At 36.4% G+C, this 18,775-nt stretch overlaps 1 protein-coding gene across 1 annotated transcript; it reads right to left on the bottom strand.

The window, feature by feature from the left end:
- Positions 1-8,206: 8,206 nt before the first annotated feature.
- LOC120122221 lies at positions 8,207-18,459 on the bottom strand. Its single transcript, XM_039141416.1, has 15 exons — positions 18,349-18,459; positions 17,909-18,016; positions 17,672-17,803; positions 16,306-16,875; positions 15,866-16,010; positions 15,396-15,749; positions 14,643-15,278; positions 13,404-14,281; positions 13,188-13,273; positions 12,889-13,107; positions 12,468-12,593; positions 11,890-12,135; positions 11,601-11,716; positions 10,889-10,960; positions 8,207-8,709 (listed from the first exon to the last, which is right to left on the bottom strand). The coding sequence occupies exons 1-15, from the start codon at positions 18,457-18,459 to the stop codon at positions 8,207-8,209; spliced, it is 4,302 nt and encodes a 1,433-aa protein (XP_038997347.1).
- Between the last annotated feature and the right edge of the window lie 316 nt (positions 18,460-18,775).

The raw sequence follows: 18,775 nt of genomic DNA, 5'->3' as shown, positions 1-18,775 counted from the left end.
AAAGTTGTTCCCCTGTGACCAAGCAAGAGCTTGGTTTACTGGAGTTTCATCCGACTCGAAGGAGACCTGGGCTAATCTTTGTAAAAGCTTTTTGATGCATTATAATCCGCCCAACATGCACACTTAACTTTGAAATGACATAGAAAGTTTTCGTTAAGCTAATGAAAAATCAATGTATGAGTGTTAGCATCGTTATAAAAGTTTTCTTCACAAATGTACTAATCATGGATTCCACGACTGGACTCCAGTCATGATGTTCTATAACGGAGTCAATGCACCCACTCGCATGATGTTAGATGCTTCATCAAATGGTACTTTACTTGACAAATCACTCGAATAGGCCTTTAACATGCTTAATAATATAGCCAACAATGACTATCAATTTTCCTCTTTAGGGCTTGGAACTGGAAGGAATGCACATAGGACATTCGAGTTAGATGCTAAGGATCAGTGTTTGCCCAACTTTCTGCCATAACAAATATGAAGAAAAATTTGCAGCGTTCTAGTGAGGTGAAGGAAGTTAAGATGGCCAGTTCTACATGCTTCTTATGTCGTGGTAGTCACCATGAGAGAATGCCTAGAAAATTAAGAATCTATCAACTACGTGGGGAATTTTAATCGAATCAACAATAATCCCTATTCTAACACATACAACCTAGGATGACTTCAACATTCTAACTTCTCATGAGATAATAAAGGGGCAAACAACAATAACGCATGCAACTTGAATAGGCCACAACAAAATATTATTGAACCTATGGGATTTCAGCAAGAACATTCGCCGTGGAAGAATATTAACAATGGTTCATATTCTACTTAAAATTTTAATTCTCTTGAAGCTAGTGTTCAGGATTTCATGGTTTCAGCAAAAGCTTTATTAAATGACCATACATCGTCAGGGAACACTTTTGCATAATCAAGCTGCTTTGTTGCAAATTCACAGCTCATCTTTGAGATCATTGGAGAACCAAGTGGGCCAAATCGCTACAACATTATATGCTCGCCCATAAGGTAGTCTCTCTAGTGATACTGAGGTCACTAAGCCTCACAAAAAAGAGCAATGCAGTGCGCTCACACTGAAGAGTGGTACCCAACACAATCAAGAAAGCAAGTCTGGGGGAAATAAGAAAATTCTCACCCTAGCATTATGCAAGAAGAATATGAAGAGTAACCAGAATCTGAAGTGAAAAAAGAATCACCTATGGAGAAGGACAATGATGAGGGCTCAACTAGTCACTCTACTGATGGAAGAGAAACTAATGTCACAACAAAATTTCTTCCCCCACCTGCAGGAGAAGAAGTCAGACCCACCCTTCCCTCAAGGACTTAAGAGGCATAAAGAAAACATCCAATTCAAGAAGCTTGTTGACATCTTTGAACAATTATACATCAATGTTTCACTCTTGGAAGTCATTGATCAAATGTCAACTTATGCTAAATTTCTCAAAGACATCGTCACAAAGAAGAGAAAGGTAGAAAAGCTTGAAACTATCACCAAGTGAAAGAATATTGTTCTTCACTGAGTAAACTTCAGCCGAAGTGAAAAAATCTTGGTAGATTTGTTATTCCATGTTGTATCAATGATAAATATGTGGGGAGAGCTCTATGTGACTTTGGGTCCAGTACAAATTTGATGCCCAAGTTTGTGTTTTTGAAGCATGAAATGGGTAATGTTTAACCTAATACCGTGATCCTACAACTAGCTGACTGATTTCATGTCCGTCTCGAAGGCAGAATTGAATATGTCTTAGTAAAAGTTAACAAGTTCGTATTTCCTCTTGATTTTCTCATTCTAGATTGTGAGGCTGATGATAATGCGCCCATAATTCTGAGGCATCATTTTCTAGCTACTGGTCGTATTCTCATCGATTATGAGAAATGAGAGTTCACCATGCGAGTAGCTGATCAGAGTGTCACCATCAATGTATTCAACACATTGAAGTATGTAGATGACTCGGAAGAATGCCAAAGTGTATTGGATGTGGACTCAATGGTAGATGATGAAGCTACAGAGTTCTACTGCAACAACTTTTTATAGCTTGAAGACTATGAAAAGCTCACTAAAGATAAAGGCATTAAGGAGCCCGGAGATTTTTCTTCAGAGGTGCAGTAGTCTAGCTTACTTTAGCTAGACTAGGTACGCGATTTGAACCTTTAGATTTTGATGAATTTGTTTCCCCAAAACCTTCGCTACAACATGCATCTACCTTAAAACTGAAACCTTTGACATCACATTTAAAGCATGCTTATCTTAGTAGTAATGATACTTTGCATGTTATAATAATTGTTAGTCTAACCACTGAGCAAGAATACAATTTAATAAATTTCTTAGCACAACATAAGAAAGCTCTAGGTTGGGTTATGGCATATTTAAAAGGAATAAGCCCTATAATCTACATGCAGAAGATTTAGCTAGAAGATTGCCACAACAATTATGTTGAACCACAATGAAAATTTAACCCCGTAATGAAAAAAGTGGTGATGAAGGAGATCGTCAAGTGGTTGGATGTTGGTGTGATTTACCCTATCTCCAATAGTTCGTAAGTCAACCTGGTGCAATGTGAGCAACAAGGAGAATGAGTTATTATCGACGAAGACTATCACGGGTTAGAGGATTTATATTGACTACCGAAAGCTCAACAAGGTGACTAAGAATGACCATTTTCCCATCCACTTCATCGATCAGATGCTAGATCGATTGGCGGGCAAGTCCTTTTACTTCTTCCTCGATGGATACTCAAGGTACAATCAGATTGCCATAGCACCAGAATGTTAGAGTATGCCCAAAGGCACATCATACAATGATTGTAATAATACATTTGTTTATAGATTTTATTGAATGAAGGCAATGCCACTATTATTTTTAGTTATATGTATGTGTTTAAAATAAACTAAAATATAATAAAGTCCATATAATAACATTATTATTATTAAAATATCCATAGTCAATTATTATTATGGGCATAGACAATAATGATACGCTTAAGACTAATATGTTATTGATTGATAACGAGTTGTCATTGACATAGGGATGTCAGAATTGATACATGATTATATTGTTAGAGAACAATGTATTGGATTGACCCACCATGAGTATATGTCTTGGATTATTATGTAACAGTTATAACATTGCTCATGGTGATGACTATATGTATGATCCTCAGACTTGAGATCAATGTTATTCTAACATATATTGTTGTATGTTTTGATACAATTAAACATGCTCCGTAATTGGTTGCACTATAAAGATTGTTATTGAATATATCTCGATATATGTAGTGGGTGCGTATGATTAAGATATGATTTGTCCTTCCTACATGATAGGAAATATATCACAGGCCACTTGATTGAGTGAGACTAGAAATGCATGGCTATGCTCGAATAAGTTGATATGAGATCACAAATTATTCATTAATTATAGTTTACTCTAAATATCAAGAAATAATATGGGTTATACAAGTGTGACTATTCCAAGACTAGTGCCTATTCTAGATATAAAGGACAAAATGATGTAATACATGAAGGAGCTAATCACGAAGGTGATATGTTGAATCATAATTTCTTGTAACTTAGGTGACAATGATATATTGCTAGATGTCACTCATTGTATGTAATATTAGAATTGTCCTAATAATTACTACTAACGTTACAATAACCTACAGGGTCACACACTAGGATTGAAATGAGCAAATATATACAATTTGTTGTATGTTACTAAAATATATCTGGAGTTAACATATGTATATTTGATATACATAGGATTTTCATTATCCCGAATATAATAAGTAAACATTAAAAAATGTAATTTTGATTACAACTATTTTAATCGATATTTAATTCGGAATAATTAAATGAGAGTTTAAATAAACATTAAATATTATAATTCAGATTATAAGTCTTTAATGGATATTTAATTTGAATTAATTAAATAATTTTTTTATTAATTCGATAACTTAAAATCCCTAAGAGGTTAGGTTAACTGATATATTTAAAGTGAGGTAAGGTCTAGCAGCCACTTATTCTTCTTCAGCAGTTTTTCTCAATTATTTTTTGGGAAAAGTAAATTTTGCTCTCAATCTGGTGAACTAAGTAGAGGTTGAGACGTGTTTTCGTGGAGGCTTATGATTCGAACCGTTCGTGATCACCATTAGTCGCTGTTGCCTTTCCTGTTTCTCAAGGAACCCATTATAAGTATTCGCATCCTTTCCTCCCAATTTCAATTTTTCTGTACTTAGATCGCTGGTGATATTGTGAGTTTTGTTTTCGCTACGCCATAGGGTGCGTTTACGGTCCCAACACAAAAGACCAAGAGAAGACCTCCTTCACCTGCCCTTATGGTATGTACGCCTTCAGAAGGATGTCGTTCGGACTATGTAAAGCTCCAGTAACCTTTCAGAGGTCATTTTTCAGATATGGTAGAAGACTTCTTGGAATTATTTATGAACAATTTTTCTGTCTTGGGTGATGATTTTGACAAATGCCTTGGCAACTTGGCTAAGGTACTGAAGAAATGTGAGAAGGCCAATCTAATTCTAAACTGGGAAAAATTCCACTTCATGGTGACAGAAGGAATTGTGTTGGGGCATAAGATTTCACAAAAGGGAATTGAAGTTGATAAAGTCAAGGTTGAGGTGATCAAAAAATTGCCTCTACCCACTAACGTGAATGGTATAAGGAGTTTTTTGGGGCATGCAAGATTCTACATGCATTTCATCAAAGACATCTCAAAAATTTTGAAGCCTCTTTGTCTTCTTCTATAGCAGAATCAACCATTCCTTTTCGACAAAAAGTGTTACAGTACGTTTACAGAGCTGAAGGAAAGACTTGTCACAGCGCCTATAGGTGTCCCTCCTGAATGGATAGCTCCCTTTGAATTGATGTACGATGCAAGTGACTACACAGTGGAAGCAATGCTTGGGGAAATGCGAGGTAAAGTTTTCCATGTAGTTTATTATGTTAGTCGCACACTGAACGAAGCACATATAAACTATACAACCACTGAAAAAGAATTACTTGTCGTGGTGTTTGCTTTTGATAAGTTTAGTTCATACTTGATAGGCACTAATGTCATTGTGTACACCGATCACTCAGCCATTAAATACTTAGTGAATAAAAAGAATGCCAAACCTAGGCTTATTAAGTGGATACTTTAGTTGTAAGAATCTGATTTAGAGGTTAAAGATAGAAAATGAACTGTAAATCAGGTTACTGATCATTTTTCTACGTTAGAAAATATAAATGAATGCCATGACAATCTAGAAATCAAGGAGGAATTCCCTTACGAATTTTTTTTATCTTTTGTGGCATGCCTGTGGTATGCTACATAGTTAACTTTCTTGTTAGTAATATTTTGCCTCATGATTTAAATAGCCAGGGCAGAAGGAAGTTCAGACATGATGTGCGACACTACCAGTGGGATGAGCCCTATTTATTCAAGCAATGTGTTGACCAAGTGATTAGGAGGTACGTCCCTAAAGAAGAGCAATAGGATATTTTATTCTATTTCCACAACGCACCTTGTGGAGGCCATTTTGAAGGTGTTAGGACTGTTGCAAAGGTCATACAGTCTGCATTTTATTGGTCCACACTTTTTAAGGATGCACACGAGTTCTACAAGTCGTGTGATCGATGTTAGTGCACTAGGAATTTTTTGAAGGGACATGAAATGTCATGGCAGAACACTTTGGAAATAGAGCTCTTTGACATATGGGGAATAGATTTCATGGGACCCTTCCCATCATCCTTTGGAGATCTTTATATCCTCTTGGCGGTGGACTATGTGTCCAAGTAGGTTGAATTCATAGCAACACCAAGAAATGACTCAAAAATCGTGCTCAAATTCCTTCACAAAAACATCTTCACATGATTTGTAGCACCTAGAGCCATTATAAGAAATGAAGGCACCCACTTTGACAAAACAATTGATTACTAAGGCATTGCAGAAGTATGGGGTATGATATAAAATTGTTACATCATATCACCCCCAGACTAATAGACAAGATGAAGTGTCCAACCGAGAAATCAAGCAGATTCTCGAGAAGATGGTGAACCCAAAGAGAAAAGACTGGTCGCCGAAGCTCGATAAGGTGCTCTAGGCTTATCGAACAACCTTTAAAACATAGCTGGGTTATGTCCACCTTCAAGGTGGTCTATGGAAATGATTGTCATCTCCCTGTGGAGCTAGAGCATAAGGTTTATTGGGCGATTAAAATGCTCAACATGGACGCCCAGTTGGCTGGAGAAAAAAGGTTTCTAGAGTTAAATGAAATGGAGAAATTCTTTGCCCAAGCTTATGAAAATGCCCGCTTGTACAAAGGAAAGACCAAACGATAGAATGAAAAAAATATTCTACCGTAGCAATTTCATGAAGACCAACAAGTCCTATATAATTCAAGGCTGAAGCTTTTTTTGGGCAAACGGAAGTCCCGATGGTCTGGACCATTCCAAGTGCATTATGTGTACCCACATGGAGCAGTAGACATTAAGAAACTGGATCGATTTTTAAGGTGAATGGCCAAAGCCTCAAGGTGAACAATGAAGCCCCAATCTTGTGAGACAAGTAAGCACTTATCCTCCATGATGTTTCAGAGTTTGCACTATATATCCCTTAAAATTTCTTCTGTATCATTAATTTTCGTAGTTTGTATATAAATAATTATTTTAACTTAACTGTTTCTTTTCTTTCCTTTTTCAGTTCAATTTTAACATTAGTTTGCTTTCTAGTTCATCCAAGGACATGTGACAGCATGGGGAGAAAGTTTAAAAGAGGACAAAAAGAAACCCTAGCAGATTTTTCGTCTAAGGAGGCAAGCGGCAAAAAGAGTGGAAACAAATCTCTTTTTATTATTTTATTATTTTATTTTTTCAAACTAACCAATCACATTCTAGGTAATTATTACCTTCTTTTTCTCTTTCCTACTTTTGCAATAACTCCCCTAAAACTACCCACTTTTTCTTTAAAATCGCCCATTCATTCTCTTTTTCTTCTTCACCTTGTTTTTATTTCTTTAAGTTTTCCCTCAACTTCTTCTCCACCCGATTTCTATAATAGCCACCACCTTCTTTTTTCTCACTTTTTATTCTTTCTATCGTGAAATCCCCATTGTCGTCGTAACAAAGTTTTCTTTTCTGTTTTCTTTTGTCATAGTTGAGATGGCCTAATGCAAGAATGTTTCTAGTGAGGTTCTTCCTCTCAACTGCCGCCATAAACCCTGATTAGAAATTTAAAGATGACGCGGCAGAGGGGAGATTTCAGCACATAAAAGGTTGGTCGGTATACTTGGAGCAGTGCTTTATTCTTCCAAAGGAAGGTGAAGAGCCTTTCCCTAAAGTAACTTCTGTTATAGCAAAAAAGCACCGGGAGGTTTTTGCTCAGCATCCGGGGGATGTTGCCTCAACCATCTTGAGTACGCTCACCACACTAAACTATAAAGCATGGAATCTGGGTGCGAGAGGATGAAAGTACTCTTCACATCAACTGTCATCAACCGTTTCTTCAAGCTGAAGGACGTGCCCAACCAACATGCATAATTTTTTGTTGAGGCGGACGTTGAAACCTACATGGGGGTCTTGGAGGATTTATGCTTTCAAGGGTCGCAGTGGCAAGATGAAAACCCGAGCAAGCGGAGAGTGGAAATGCGTTGTCTCAAGCCTCAAGCAAAGTTATGGAATCACTTCATTAAAACTCGATTAATGCCTACATCACATCATACAACTATCTAGTTGCAGCGGATGCTTCTTTTGCATTCCATTATTTTTTAGCATCCAATCAATATTGATGAGGTCTTTGTCCAACAAGTTTATGACTGTCTCAAACGAAAAAAAATGAGACGTTGATCTTTCCAAACTTGATCACTGTCATATGCAAAAAGAAGAAGGTGGTGGGGGTATGTTCAAAGCCAACATCCCAACAAAGGTTGGCATAACTATGAAGTTGATTTTGAAGCTGATGGGTTTTGATGAGGATGGTCCCAAAGAGATCCTCGAAAGAGGTGCAAAAACTATTGTCGCTGCAAGAATAATTGCCATAGTGACCTCCTCGTAAGAAACTAAGGAACGAGTAGAGAGGCTGGAGACCAAGATGCACACCTTCTTCAACTATGTGAGGCAAAGGGATGCGGTTATGTCCTCCTTTTCAAGGAGATGTTGCTTTTGAACACAGATAATTTCCCTCATTTTCCTAAAGACATTTTAGAGGAGAAAAATGTTACTGCAACATTTCCTGATCAAGCCCTGCAAGATGCAGACCGTCAGACCAAACAACCGACTGCCCCACCCGCTGAAGCCGAGTATTCTGATGAGGATAACAACCGACTAGCCCATAGAGCCATAAGACATTGAGTCGCTTGACACCTTCCCCTAGTCCGACGTTGAGGTTGAGGAGATTCTTTCTCCAGGGCAACAAACTCCCGCCCATCCTGTTGATGTTGAGAAGACCAATGAAGAAGCAGTTTCCGACTCTGCTATTGATACTGAAGAGATCCCGCCCTATCCTGTACAACCACAACCTATAGAACGGCGCCTGACCAGACATCACTTGAAATGAGCCCCCTGGCATGCAGTTAAAACTTATGTTGCAGCATCTAAGGTCGTAATTCCAACCAAGACCACCCAGTGCATAGAACCAGAAGAATCCAACCCAAAGTGAAGACGCACCAGGCGTATTGGCGACAAGATACCACCACAACGAGGTACCTCTCGTATAACTTCCTAAGATCGTACCCTTGATATAAAATCTTGCGTATCAAACTGCTTTTGATATAAACTAATACTTCATTGCACAGCAGATGAGTTCAAATGACCTAATGCAAAGGCTTAGATATTGTTGTATAGAAATAGTAGAAATAACCCCCCAACAGCTGTGGATTTCGATAAAACATTGTTGCGAGACTTGTTATTCGATCAAAGTTCTGCTAAAGTATTTTTCCAAAAAAAAGAAAAGAAATAAAAAACATATTTTCTTACCATTTTGTGATTGTAATTTCAATTGCTAAAGGATGTTAAAACAATTTTCTTCACAGGACATTGCCTTGGCATCGATATCAATGAGACTGATCCCATTGGGGCCGGTTCTAGAGAAGCTTACTCTTTCCGACACGAACTACGGCTCGATCCGACGATTCTATATAAAAACTCAAGAAGACTGCCATTTCCATGTATTTACAGGAGGCAATGATCGAATCCAATCCACCAGAACGAGTATTCCGGCTCAAGGGATTCGATCATCCCCCTTTTTTCTCAAGGGCTGCATAAGATACTTGTGGAAATAGCTCAGTTTCACCAAAGCAGACCTCTAGTAGTACAACTGAGCTGAGGCATCTTTTGGAAAATGATACGTTGTGAACCTCAACAACTGAGCTTAATAATTAAAAACTAATTTTAGGTTTCTTCAGATTCCAGAAACTCTATTTTAACCCATATCCTGTTTTCAGCTATTGTTCAACTTAGGGATGAAAAAATATTTGAATTCGACGATGTCTAACCTAATATGATTCAATGAGATCAACTTTTCTTGAAATTGAATTTCATGGCGAATTTACTTTTTTTTTGTCGTGAATTTTAGATCACGAATAAGTTGAAAAAACATTTTAAAAAAAAGTACAATTCATCATTCAAGCATAAAAAATTAGTGTTTAAGCTGTAAAGTTTCATTATATCTTGTAAAAACACTTGTGAGTTTAAATGTTTATTTGGGTTGAGCTTAAATGTGTTAATGATGATTACTCTTTGTTTACTAAATTTATATTTCTCTTTTTTGAGAGAGGTTTGAGCTTAAGATTTGGGTAGAGATGTTTAAGTGCTTCGTGTTAAGGTTTCGGGTTAAACACTGCCGTCAAAAGGTTCAAATTCAAGTTAGTGAATTTGGAAAAAAAATCTTTAGTGATAGTATGTTAAACTATTCTAAGTTATTGTGTCTCATTGTTTTTATTTTTCTTTTCAACCGCCATAATTTTTAAAACTCAATTCACTCTTTCTTGATATTTTGTTGATCAATCAAGCTAATACTTTTCGAGCTGTGTACTTAGATGTTACACGTCATGATCTCCACATTTAACATCATTTAACTTCAAATTTTATTTTTCATATAGAACTGAAAGAAAAAACCCCTGCTTTAATGTTTTTATGCTTAACTATCAGTTTTTTTTATAGGTTGATTAGTTATTTATTTCACAAGAAATTTTTAATTTGTGTTGAGGGACTGATAATGAGAACTAAACTGAAAGCTGATCATTGTTTCCTTTTTAAAATTGAGGATATTTACGTTTCAATGTTTTTGGCTTTTGAAAAGTATGATGGGGCAAAATTTCAAAGTATCTATTTTGACTACAACTTCCATGAAAATTTTAGTTTCCAACTCTGTTTACCTACTATATTGTGTGTGAAGTTTAATGTATTTCCAAGTTGTAATGATCTTTGTTTCAGCTGCCAGAGAGATAATTATGAGGACATTGTATTCTTTTGTGTTAATGGGACTTCCAAGAACCACTTATTTCATCTTATGAATCAGTTTCTTGAACTAAAATGGGATAAATGAATCCATATTTAAAAGAATGCCTTTTGTGTTTATTAGTTTTTAAATTGATTTAGAAGTTCGTATATTAACTAACCAGACAACGCAGAAAAGAAGAAAAATTGAGAATTACAAAATTTGTAGTCGGTTTTCTTCCTCATTTACGTCATGGGTTGAGCCACAATTCTATGTATGTGACCGATCAAAAACAATTTTGATCGAATATATGTGGCCAATTATAACTTGGTTATATCAACTGTAGTTACACGTTTAAACACAACAATGGATCATGGAAGAGTGAACAGATAACAAAAGGCTTACTAATCCAAATGCTTATTTTCTATTCTTGTTTGTTGTGAAAATAAAGGAGCAACTGACCGTCACCCGAAGCTACAGCCACAACGTTTGGCCTCCATTCCTCATCGGTTGCAATACACGAAACACTGCCACCTGAGTCCAAACGCAATTACTCAGTCAAGTATAAAAAACTTATCTATCCAAAATAATCACAGCCTACCAAACGAATTCTTCATAATTACAACTTACACTCATCGGTTGCATATTATCCAAGGTTTGAATGTCAAACTCCATGTACTTCTGTTTAATCTTACTCATAATTGCTAATCCGACAATTTATAAAAATAGAATAAAATAAATTTTTTTAGCTTCTTACATTTACAGTTTTTATCAATTTGACGACTAATATTTAAGAATAAATTAAAGTATAATCGTTAATTGAATAATACAATTTTTCAATATACTTTTATAGCTTTTTTTAGGGTCAGATTGATAGAAATTGTAAATGTAGAGGAATAACACAGTTATTTTGGCTTTTGATAGCTACCAAGTTGAGGGTCCAAGATTTTCAAATAAAAAATAGTACAGGGACCCAATTTAAAAAAAATAAAGTATATGGACTAAATTGAAATAATACGAGAACCTTTGGCATATTTAAACTCATCTAGTTATAAACAGTCGGGTATAGAAATATGAACCTCTTCAAATCCTTGATGTATATTTAAAAAAAAATTAATATAAAGACATGCCGAGTAAATCGGTGAATAGGCTTAACTTAAAGTGGATTACGTACCTTTAAAATGATGCAAAACGTTAAGTCTAGTTCCGGTGGACAGTTCCCACATATACACTAAACCATCATCCCTTCCCACGATCCCGTGATCAAGTGATGCACCAACTGCAGCAGCCCTGTACAATCAATTTCAAGATTTATTGTTTTGCACATTTGGTTGGTAAATTGACACAATAGTAATCTAGAGCTTTCTCTATATGAACACAACAGCACAACTCCGTTTCTATTTGACCTTAGGAAAGCGAAAGCCTAGTTTATGTATAAGATGTAGAATAGAACTTTAAAGCACCTTGGATCTATTGTACTCCCCAAAATCACAGTGTCCTTCACCAACAAAGCTAGCCTCCATCCGGTTGTATTTGCTTGGCAATTACTTGATAAATGTTCATGCTGAGCATCAGAAGTAGTCGAGACAAGAAGCCAGATCGCAACATCTTCCCCCTCCAATGGAAGAAAAGTGCGATCCTTATGTTCAGAAAACCAAAATTTTGTTTCTGCGATGATTTGATCATTGCACCCTTTCATATCAGCATAGCTGAATACATGCTGCCAACTAAGTAAACTGATTGGTATGAATTGCTTAATTGGATCGTCAGAACTAGAGAATCTTGAGATACTGACCCGTTTCATAATATCCCTGAGAAGTAAAACCTATTTTCTATCAGTAAATAATCAGGTTTCATGAGGAGGAAAACACAAGAAAGCCCCTTTGAAGCCATACAGCTTATGCGCAAATCATGCATAAAAGATATAAAAGATCAATACCTATTAATATTTCCACAATGCTACCCAGCAATTAGTGAAACCATCACTCAGAATCACCAAACAGTATAAAAGAATATAATTTTCAAGCAGAAAGCAACTTACCATAATATAAAATCCCCAAAACCATTGTGTCCGATCACCAAATGAACACACTTTGGAATTTTCTTCAGCTCCACTACACAAGATATGAAGTCGCCAGCGGGTATAATAAATTCTTCAGTCCATGCACTGCAAAAAGCGGACAATATGGGTAAAATTGCATGATTCGTTAAGAAAAATTATGCTAGAGAACATATTTGAAGAGGATCAGAAAGAGAAGGGATAAAGTTTCCACTATCTATTTTCAAATTATATAAAGCACACGCTGACAGTCTGCAGTATAATAGGTTCGCTGCCACAATATGGAATCTATGCTTAAAACCACGAACTAGGCACTTCTCCAAATAATAAAAGGAAGACCTTACCATCCCCCTATAAGAATAAAGAGGCAAAGTTTGTATAGAAAGCATGACAAAACATTCACCTCCATGTTGAATTCATGACCCAAAGATGCAGTCTCCCACTCTTTCCAGCAGCTAGCAGATAGTCATTTTCACAAACCAATATACATTGCACACTTTGAATTGTCTCCACCTTTGCAACCAAAGAAACATAACCAGAATTTACTCGCACAATTTTTACTGCGTTCTCCTTCGGGCAGCCTGAAAGACAAATTGGGCAGATACAATCTCTTCTCCCTTCCCTAAGAAAATAAATCTGATATTAGTAAAATATTTGTTTCAAAACTGTTTGACGTGATAGAAACCCAGAGAAACAGTTAACCTGCAATAAGGTGTTTTAATGCTATCAAGTAAAACAAGACACTGCCCGCCTGGGTTGAATTGTAAGCCGCGTCTTTCTACATCAATCTAGGAAAGAAAAAATATTCAAAAATTTCATCAGTGACTATGTAAGAAACAAGTCAAGGAATCAATAAGTACAAGAGAAATAGCTGTGAAGAGTTAATATATAAAAACATAAATGTCCACCAAAGCTTACTTCGGAAGATGGTAATGCTACAGATGTGTAACCAACAAAAGAAGGGCATCCTTTCCTTTGTTCTTCAGTTGTCACCTTGTAGACAAACAAGGTTCTGTCCCTATCTGCAAGAAGACCACAGGAAACACAAATGTGGATTTCTTCTCCTTTTGTACCCAGTAATACTGATAAAATAGGCAAAGGAAGGCAATAGCGTCCTACAGGGTTGAAAATGCCCTTTAGGTCACTAGTATGCTCTACACCCCTATAATCGTTGACATCTGAACTACCTTGAACTCCCATTGATATAGTTAAGTTCTTGTCACAAAAACTAGTCATCTGGTTTTGACATGATGCGGAACAGCCGTTTTCTACAATAGTTCTATGTTCAAGCCTCTCCTTGTGACAGTTTTCTTGAAATATCCTTTCAAGTGAAACAGATGGATCAAGTAAGCAAGATGCATCCTTTGCTTTAGAGACACAAGTCAACTTTTGGACTTCATTGGATAGAGAAGGTGTTATGTTACTGATTTCAGGGTTGCAATTTGTAGTAGTTTTCTCCTCATCAAGCATTGGTGTATTACCCAGGATATTTCTGCTGCATGGTTTGTCATCAGAAGAATGACAACTCTTAGAAACAAGTGAAGCTCCTGTCATAACAGACTTATTAGGGGCATAATCATCTCCAGAATTTCTGCATATGATACTTTCAGAGAGAGGAGCAGTGTAGTTTCTAGCTGAATGAGCTTGTTTTGAGACTTTCCTTCTGGTATATACTTTATTCTGTGTTTGATGAGAAGAGCTAGTACGAGGAGCCCTGGTTTCAGCCTCACTGTCCTTCCCTAATAATTTCAATGGAGTTTCAATTCCTCTTGAATTAATATCATCTGTATCCTCAACTGCAGAAACATGATTATTTATTTCAAATTGAAAGTCATAAAAAAACATGATTAACTGTCAAAAAGAATACAATTATCATGCAGTTCTACGTAAATGGACTACCAGGAATTCAGTAAATTGCATGGCATACAACTTCAAGAGCTGTATTTCGACAATGTACATTATATTTGAGTGACAGTTTCTAATGATGAAGATAATTTAGAATTTAAGTATAGGTTACAGGCTAGTAGGAAACTCGAAAGTTTTAATTCTGCGCAAGACTGATATCTTATCAATCAGTTTAGGAGATAGGCCTTGCCCTGTGAGGACTTGAAAGCAAATTTGACAACTAAAATTTCAAGGTTGGATGAATGTCATTACCTTCAGCACAGTTAAGTGCCTTCTTGGGCTTCTTCTCCAAAGCATGTTTTCCAGTATCTGCAGAGTTTTCATCCAAATTCACAGAAACACCGTGGATGTCTTCAGAGAGAGCTTTGATGATTGGAGACACACACCCTAAAACATACTCAGATTTGTTCACATCACTCTTCAGATGCTCTGCACAGTTACCATCCAAATTCACCGAAACACCCTGAATATCTTCAGAGACAGCTTTAATGATTGGAGACACACACCCTAAAACAGACTCACATTTGGTCACATCACTCTTCAGGTGCTCTTTATTTAAAGCCATGTTTACTTCCTTGTGGCAGATGCTATCTTGGATCCCACCGAGCTCACCACAATAAACTGATGTTTCCTGCTTCGGATTGATGCTAAGCCGTTCCTGAATGTTGGAATGAAGTGCATCTTTATTGAAACTAGTTCGATCAACCTTCATATGTTTTGAAAACAATATAGGTTGACTAGCTACATGATCCCCCTGACCATCCTCAAAACTGTCGAGAATAACAGAGTTCAAGTGTTCAAGATTTGGCACAACTAAACCATGGTCTAAACCTTGGATATGCGTTTGTGTATCATGTTCTGTACTTGCATCCTCAGTTGGACTGATGGCTGCAGTTTTAGTAGAAAAACTTATGAGCTAGCAGCAAGAAAAGGATTAATATGAAACTAGGGTCCTAGATGAACATGTTCAGATAAACTTCAAAATTTCTAAAGATTTGACGGTACCAAAAGATGGAAGGGCCAACAAATGGTTAGTTTCAATGGTGTCCTCTCGAGAATTCACCACGTGAGGCAATACTTTGCATGGGCTAAATGCTTCTTTTTTCTTCTTTGAAGACCTCTTAAGTAATGGAACAGCTTGTGGAAGTAAAACTGTCATCATCAGCTTAGTCATTTCCTGACCAACTGAATCAAAATCACTTTTTTCAGAACCTGTATTTGAATTAGATGTGCCTATTTCTTCTTCTTGATGAGACTCAGCCATGAAGCCATCAGAAATTACTACATCAGCAGCAGTTAACTCTACTTCCTTACTGTTAGTTGTGTCCCTTGCACCCAAAGCAACACTTGTCCTGTCATCTGCATAAATGTTGTGGCTAATTACTAATAAGGTGAATGTTCAGAATGGTAAATTATGAACAATGGAAAAGAAAACATGGGTAACAATGTAGTTAAATACTGCAGATAAGAACTACCTTCAAAATCCAAAGTATCTGGTGCGCAAAGATTGAAGTCATTTATGCCCATGGAATAAGTTGGAACTGATGAATCTCCATGGTTGTCATCTGTTTTTACTGGGAAACTGAATCCTTCCAGTACAGTATCTTGTGGCCTACATAACTGTATGAAGTTAAGAATGTTTCTAATATTATAGCAAGTAATGTTATCTGTAACTGCAGAACAAATACAACATTAACTGATTAAAGACCACGATTTCACATAATTAATTTGTCCCCTAATTGGAAAAGGATGATAATTCTGAGGAAATATCTATTAAAGCTAGGTCCAGATGGTAAGACTAATTTAAGCAATAAGTACCAAAATTTAGCAAGAAGATAGAGGAACATGTTTTCAACAAGATGTTCTTCTACAAAGGAAGAACCAAATGACAACAAAACATAATATCCAGTCATACCTCCTCATTTGCAATGTTAGCTACTCTAGTCAATTTTGCATTTTGGGAGCTAAAAAACTTGCTCTTGGCTTCGTTCTCACCATGATGACCCAAGAAATCAAGAAATTTCAATGGAAAACTATCTTTGGCTGGAGAGTTTTTCACATCTTTCCCCACTGATTTTGAGCGCAATCCTGATGCTTCTATAATTTTGTCATTTTCATCTTTTGAAGCAAAATGAGTTGCTGGAAACTCATGCTCATCTTTCACTTGGTTCCTTTTTACTAAATTTGAACCCTCTGTAACATAAATCAAGTCCATAGATCGGGGTCGTTTAAGGCCAGGACTGTCTGCCAACTTGCTTTTCGTTATTCCACACCTTGTACTTCTCTTTTTTCTAATCTGTGGCCTGGCCAAATATGGTAGTAATTCAGGAGCAGTACAGATAGTTGAGCTCCCATTGTCATTTTCCATTTTAGAAGCATCATTGCAGGAACTGGAAGATAACAAACTCCTTTCTGCTGTTCCATTGACATTTGCCACCAATTCCCGCAGCAACCTTTGAACAAATGGATTTTTGAATCCAAAAAACTGCATGTTACAACGCAACGAAAAACTCATTGGAATTATCTATACATCTCTTTACCTACCAAAAATTAAGAAACAAAATTTCTGACATTGAGCAAGTCAAAACAAATCAGCATCAAGTGGTCCAAAGAAGTACCACGAAAAACAGCCTAGTAAAAAGTTTTTTAAAATAAATTTATGGTATTTATGTATATAATAGGCACCAAAATCCGTAAAATGATTATATCGAGAACCTTTACTGCATAGGTTGCAAAGAATACAACAACCTAAGCAACCCAGGAAAAAAACTATCAAAGAGAAAAGATCAACTCAACTGCTCCACATCATGCAGCTTCAAACTGATGTCAGAACTTGAACTTTATCATGTTAATTACTATCCATCTAAGTGTCTCAGAGCCTAATATTTAAGGTAAATCCGTAAATATGAAAGAAAAAGAAAGTAATTTCTAGGATTTCCACGTGCTTACACATTCTTATCACTATGGCTAAATTTAGTTGTTTCCAGCACAGCCCTAGATCATCATGTTCTATTTTGGATAACCTCTTCTATAATAAATCATCCCTCTAGAGACCAACGTGAGGAGAGTTTTAAAATTGTGGTAAACAAGTAGGAAACAAGAAAAGAGAGATGAATTGTCATATTGGAGGAAAATGCTCCCCGGATACAAGATATGGTAACAAAATAAGAACATAAACACAGTAGCAGCAAAATCACAATGAAACTAAACTTATTAATAACAATGTCATTAACCAAAAAAGGAAAAAAATGCAGTTCAGAGTGTTAAGCACCAAGATGTACCTCCACACTGTCTATCTTGCATGAGAACCTCTTTCCATGCCATATCTTCAAATGTGAGCCACCCATCTTCTGAGATTTCTCCCATGCAATGTCTGGAGTTTGTCCAGAACACGATTGTCCATCACAAGAGATCTACATGCAAATAGAGGCACAGTTGTACTTAATTAACTAAAAAAAAAGTGACAAACGAAAACAAGATACAAGTGCTAGGTAAAACCTTCATGTCTGCTTACTCACCATAAACAAAGGCCCTTTAGTACCTTCATGAATTTCTGTCTTATAAGTGCTTCCATTGTGAGCCCTAACAGCTTGATATCCAACAGGATAAGGATATCGATCTTTGCCCTACAGATTAACAAGGTTAGATGCACTTAAATGCAAAACATTAAATCATACCGATTTACTCAAATTTCTAGCTGTTAGTTCAAAATTGACTTTTAAAATTGCTGAAACTTGTAAGAGTCTAAGCTTCGGAGTTCCAATGTCTCATTGACAAATTCACACCGTAAGTACATAAAATTACAACTACTGGCATCGGCAAGGGATCAGAGTTCATTATTTTTCGTTAAGTTATTCGGCAAATAAATCAATTCCAGGTAAAATAAATTATAAAAGAATAAACAAATCAAGTAAGGATGAAAATATCAACTAAATTGCAAATAAAAAAACAAACGAACCCTAGAGGAGCTCCAATACTTCTTCTCCCAAGGGCCTTTGTACAGAGATCCGATGGAGACGATCTCCAGATCGTCGGATTTTGGTGCTGCTGCTCCTTTTGTTTTCGGCATTCAAAAATATAGTGAAAAGGGAAAAGAAATAATAGGGTAGTAACGAGGATTTTCGAGAAGATGGCTTAAAAATGGCGGGATTTGAATTATCGAAATCCGTTGTTTCCCTCGACTTCCCAACTGAAAAAATAAAGACATTTTGAAATTAAAAATAAGGCCGTTGCCGGGCATCTACCCCGGGTCCTCGTGTGACGGGCTGTAACCCCTGGACCCGATTTAATATTATGCTCAAATCTAGACGGTTACATATTTTATTAAGAGATTCTTTTCATTTTAAAAAAACATTAAAATTCATAAGAAAAATTCATATGATAAA

This window comes from Hibiscus syriacus, unplaced genomic scaffold, assembly GCF_006381635.1.
Source record: "Hibiscus syriacus cultivar Baekdansim isolate YM2019G1 unplaced genomic scaffold, ASM638163v2 tig00110384_pilon, whole genome shotgun sequence".
In the NCBI taxonomy this organism is placed as follows: Eukaryota; Viridiplantae; Streptophyta; class Magnoliopsida; order Malvales; family Malvaceae; genus Hibiscus; species Hibiscus syriacus.
The sequence above is the reverse complement of the archived record's forward strand: the minus strand, read 5'-3'. Positions and strand labels throughout refer to the sequence as shown.

What these genes read in the sequence shown, in the direction of transcription:
- LOC120122221 (XM_039141416.1), bottom strand. Translation starts at nt 18,459, where the DNA reads ATGCCGAAAACAAAAGGAGCAGCAGCACCAAAATCCGACGATCTGGAG. An exon ending in TAGCATTACCATCTTCCGAA is followed by an intron (nt 13,274 to 13,403) that starts GTAAGCTTTGGT and finishes TTTCTTTCCTAG; the next exon opens with ATTGATGTAGAAAGACGCGG. An exon ending in ATTAAAACACCTTATTGCAG is followed by an intron (nt 13,108 to 13,187) that starts GTTAACTGTTTC and finishes TTATTTTCTTAG; the next exon opens with GGAAGGGAGAAGAGATTGTA.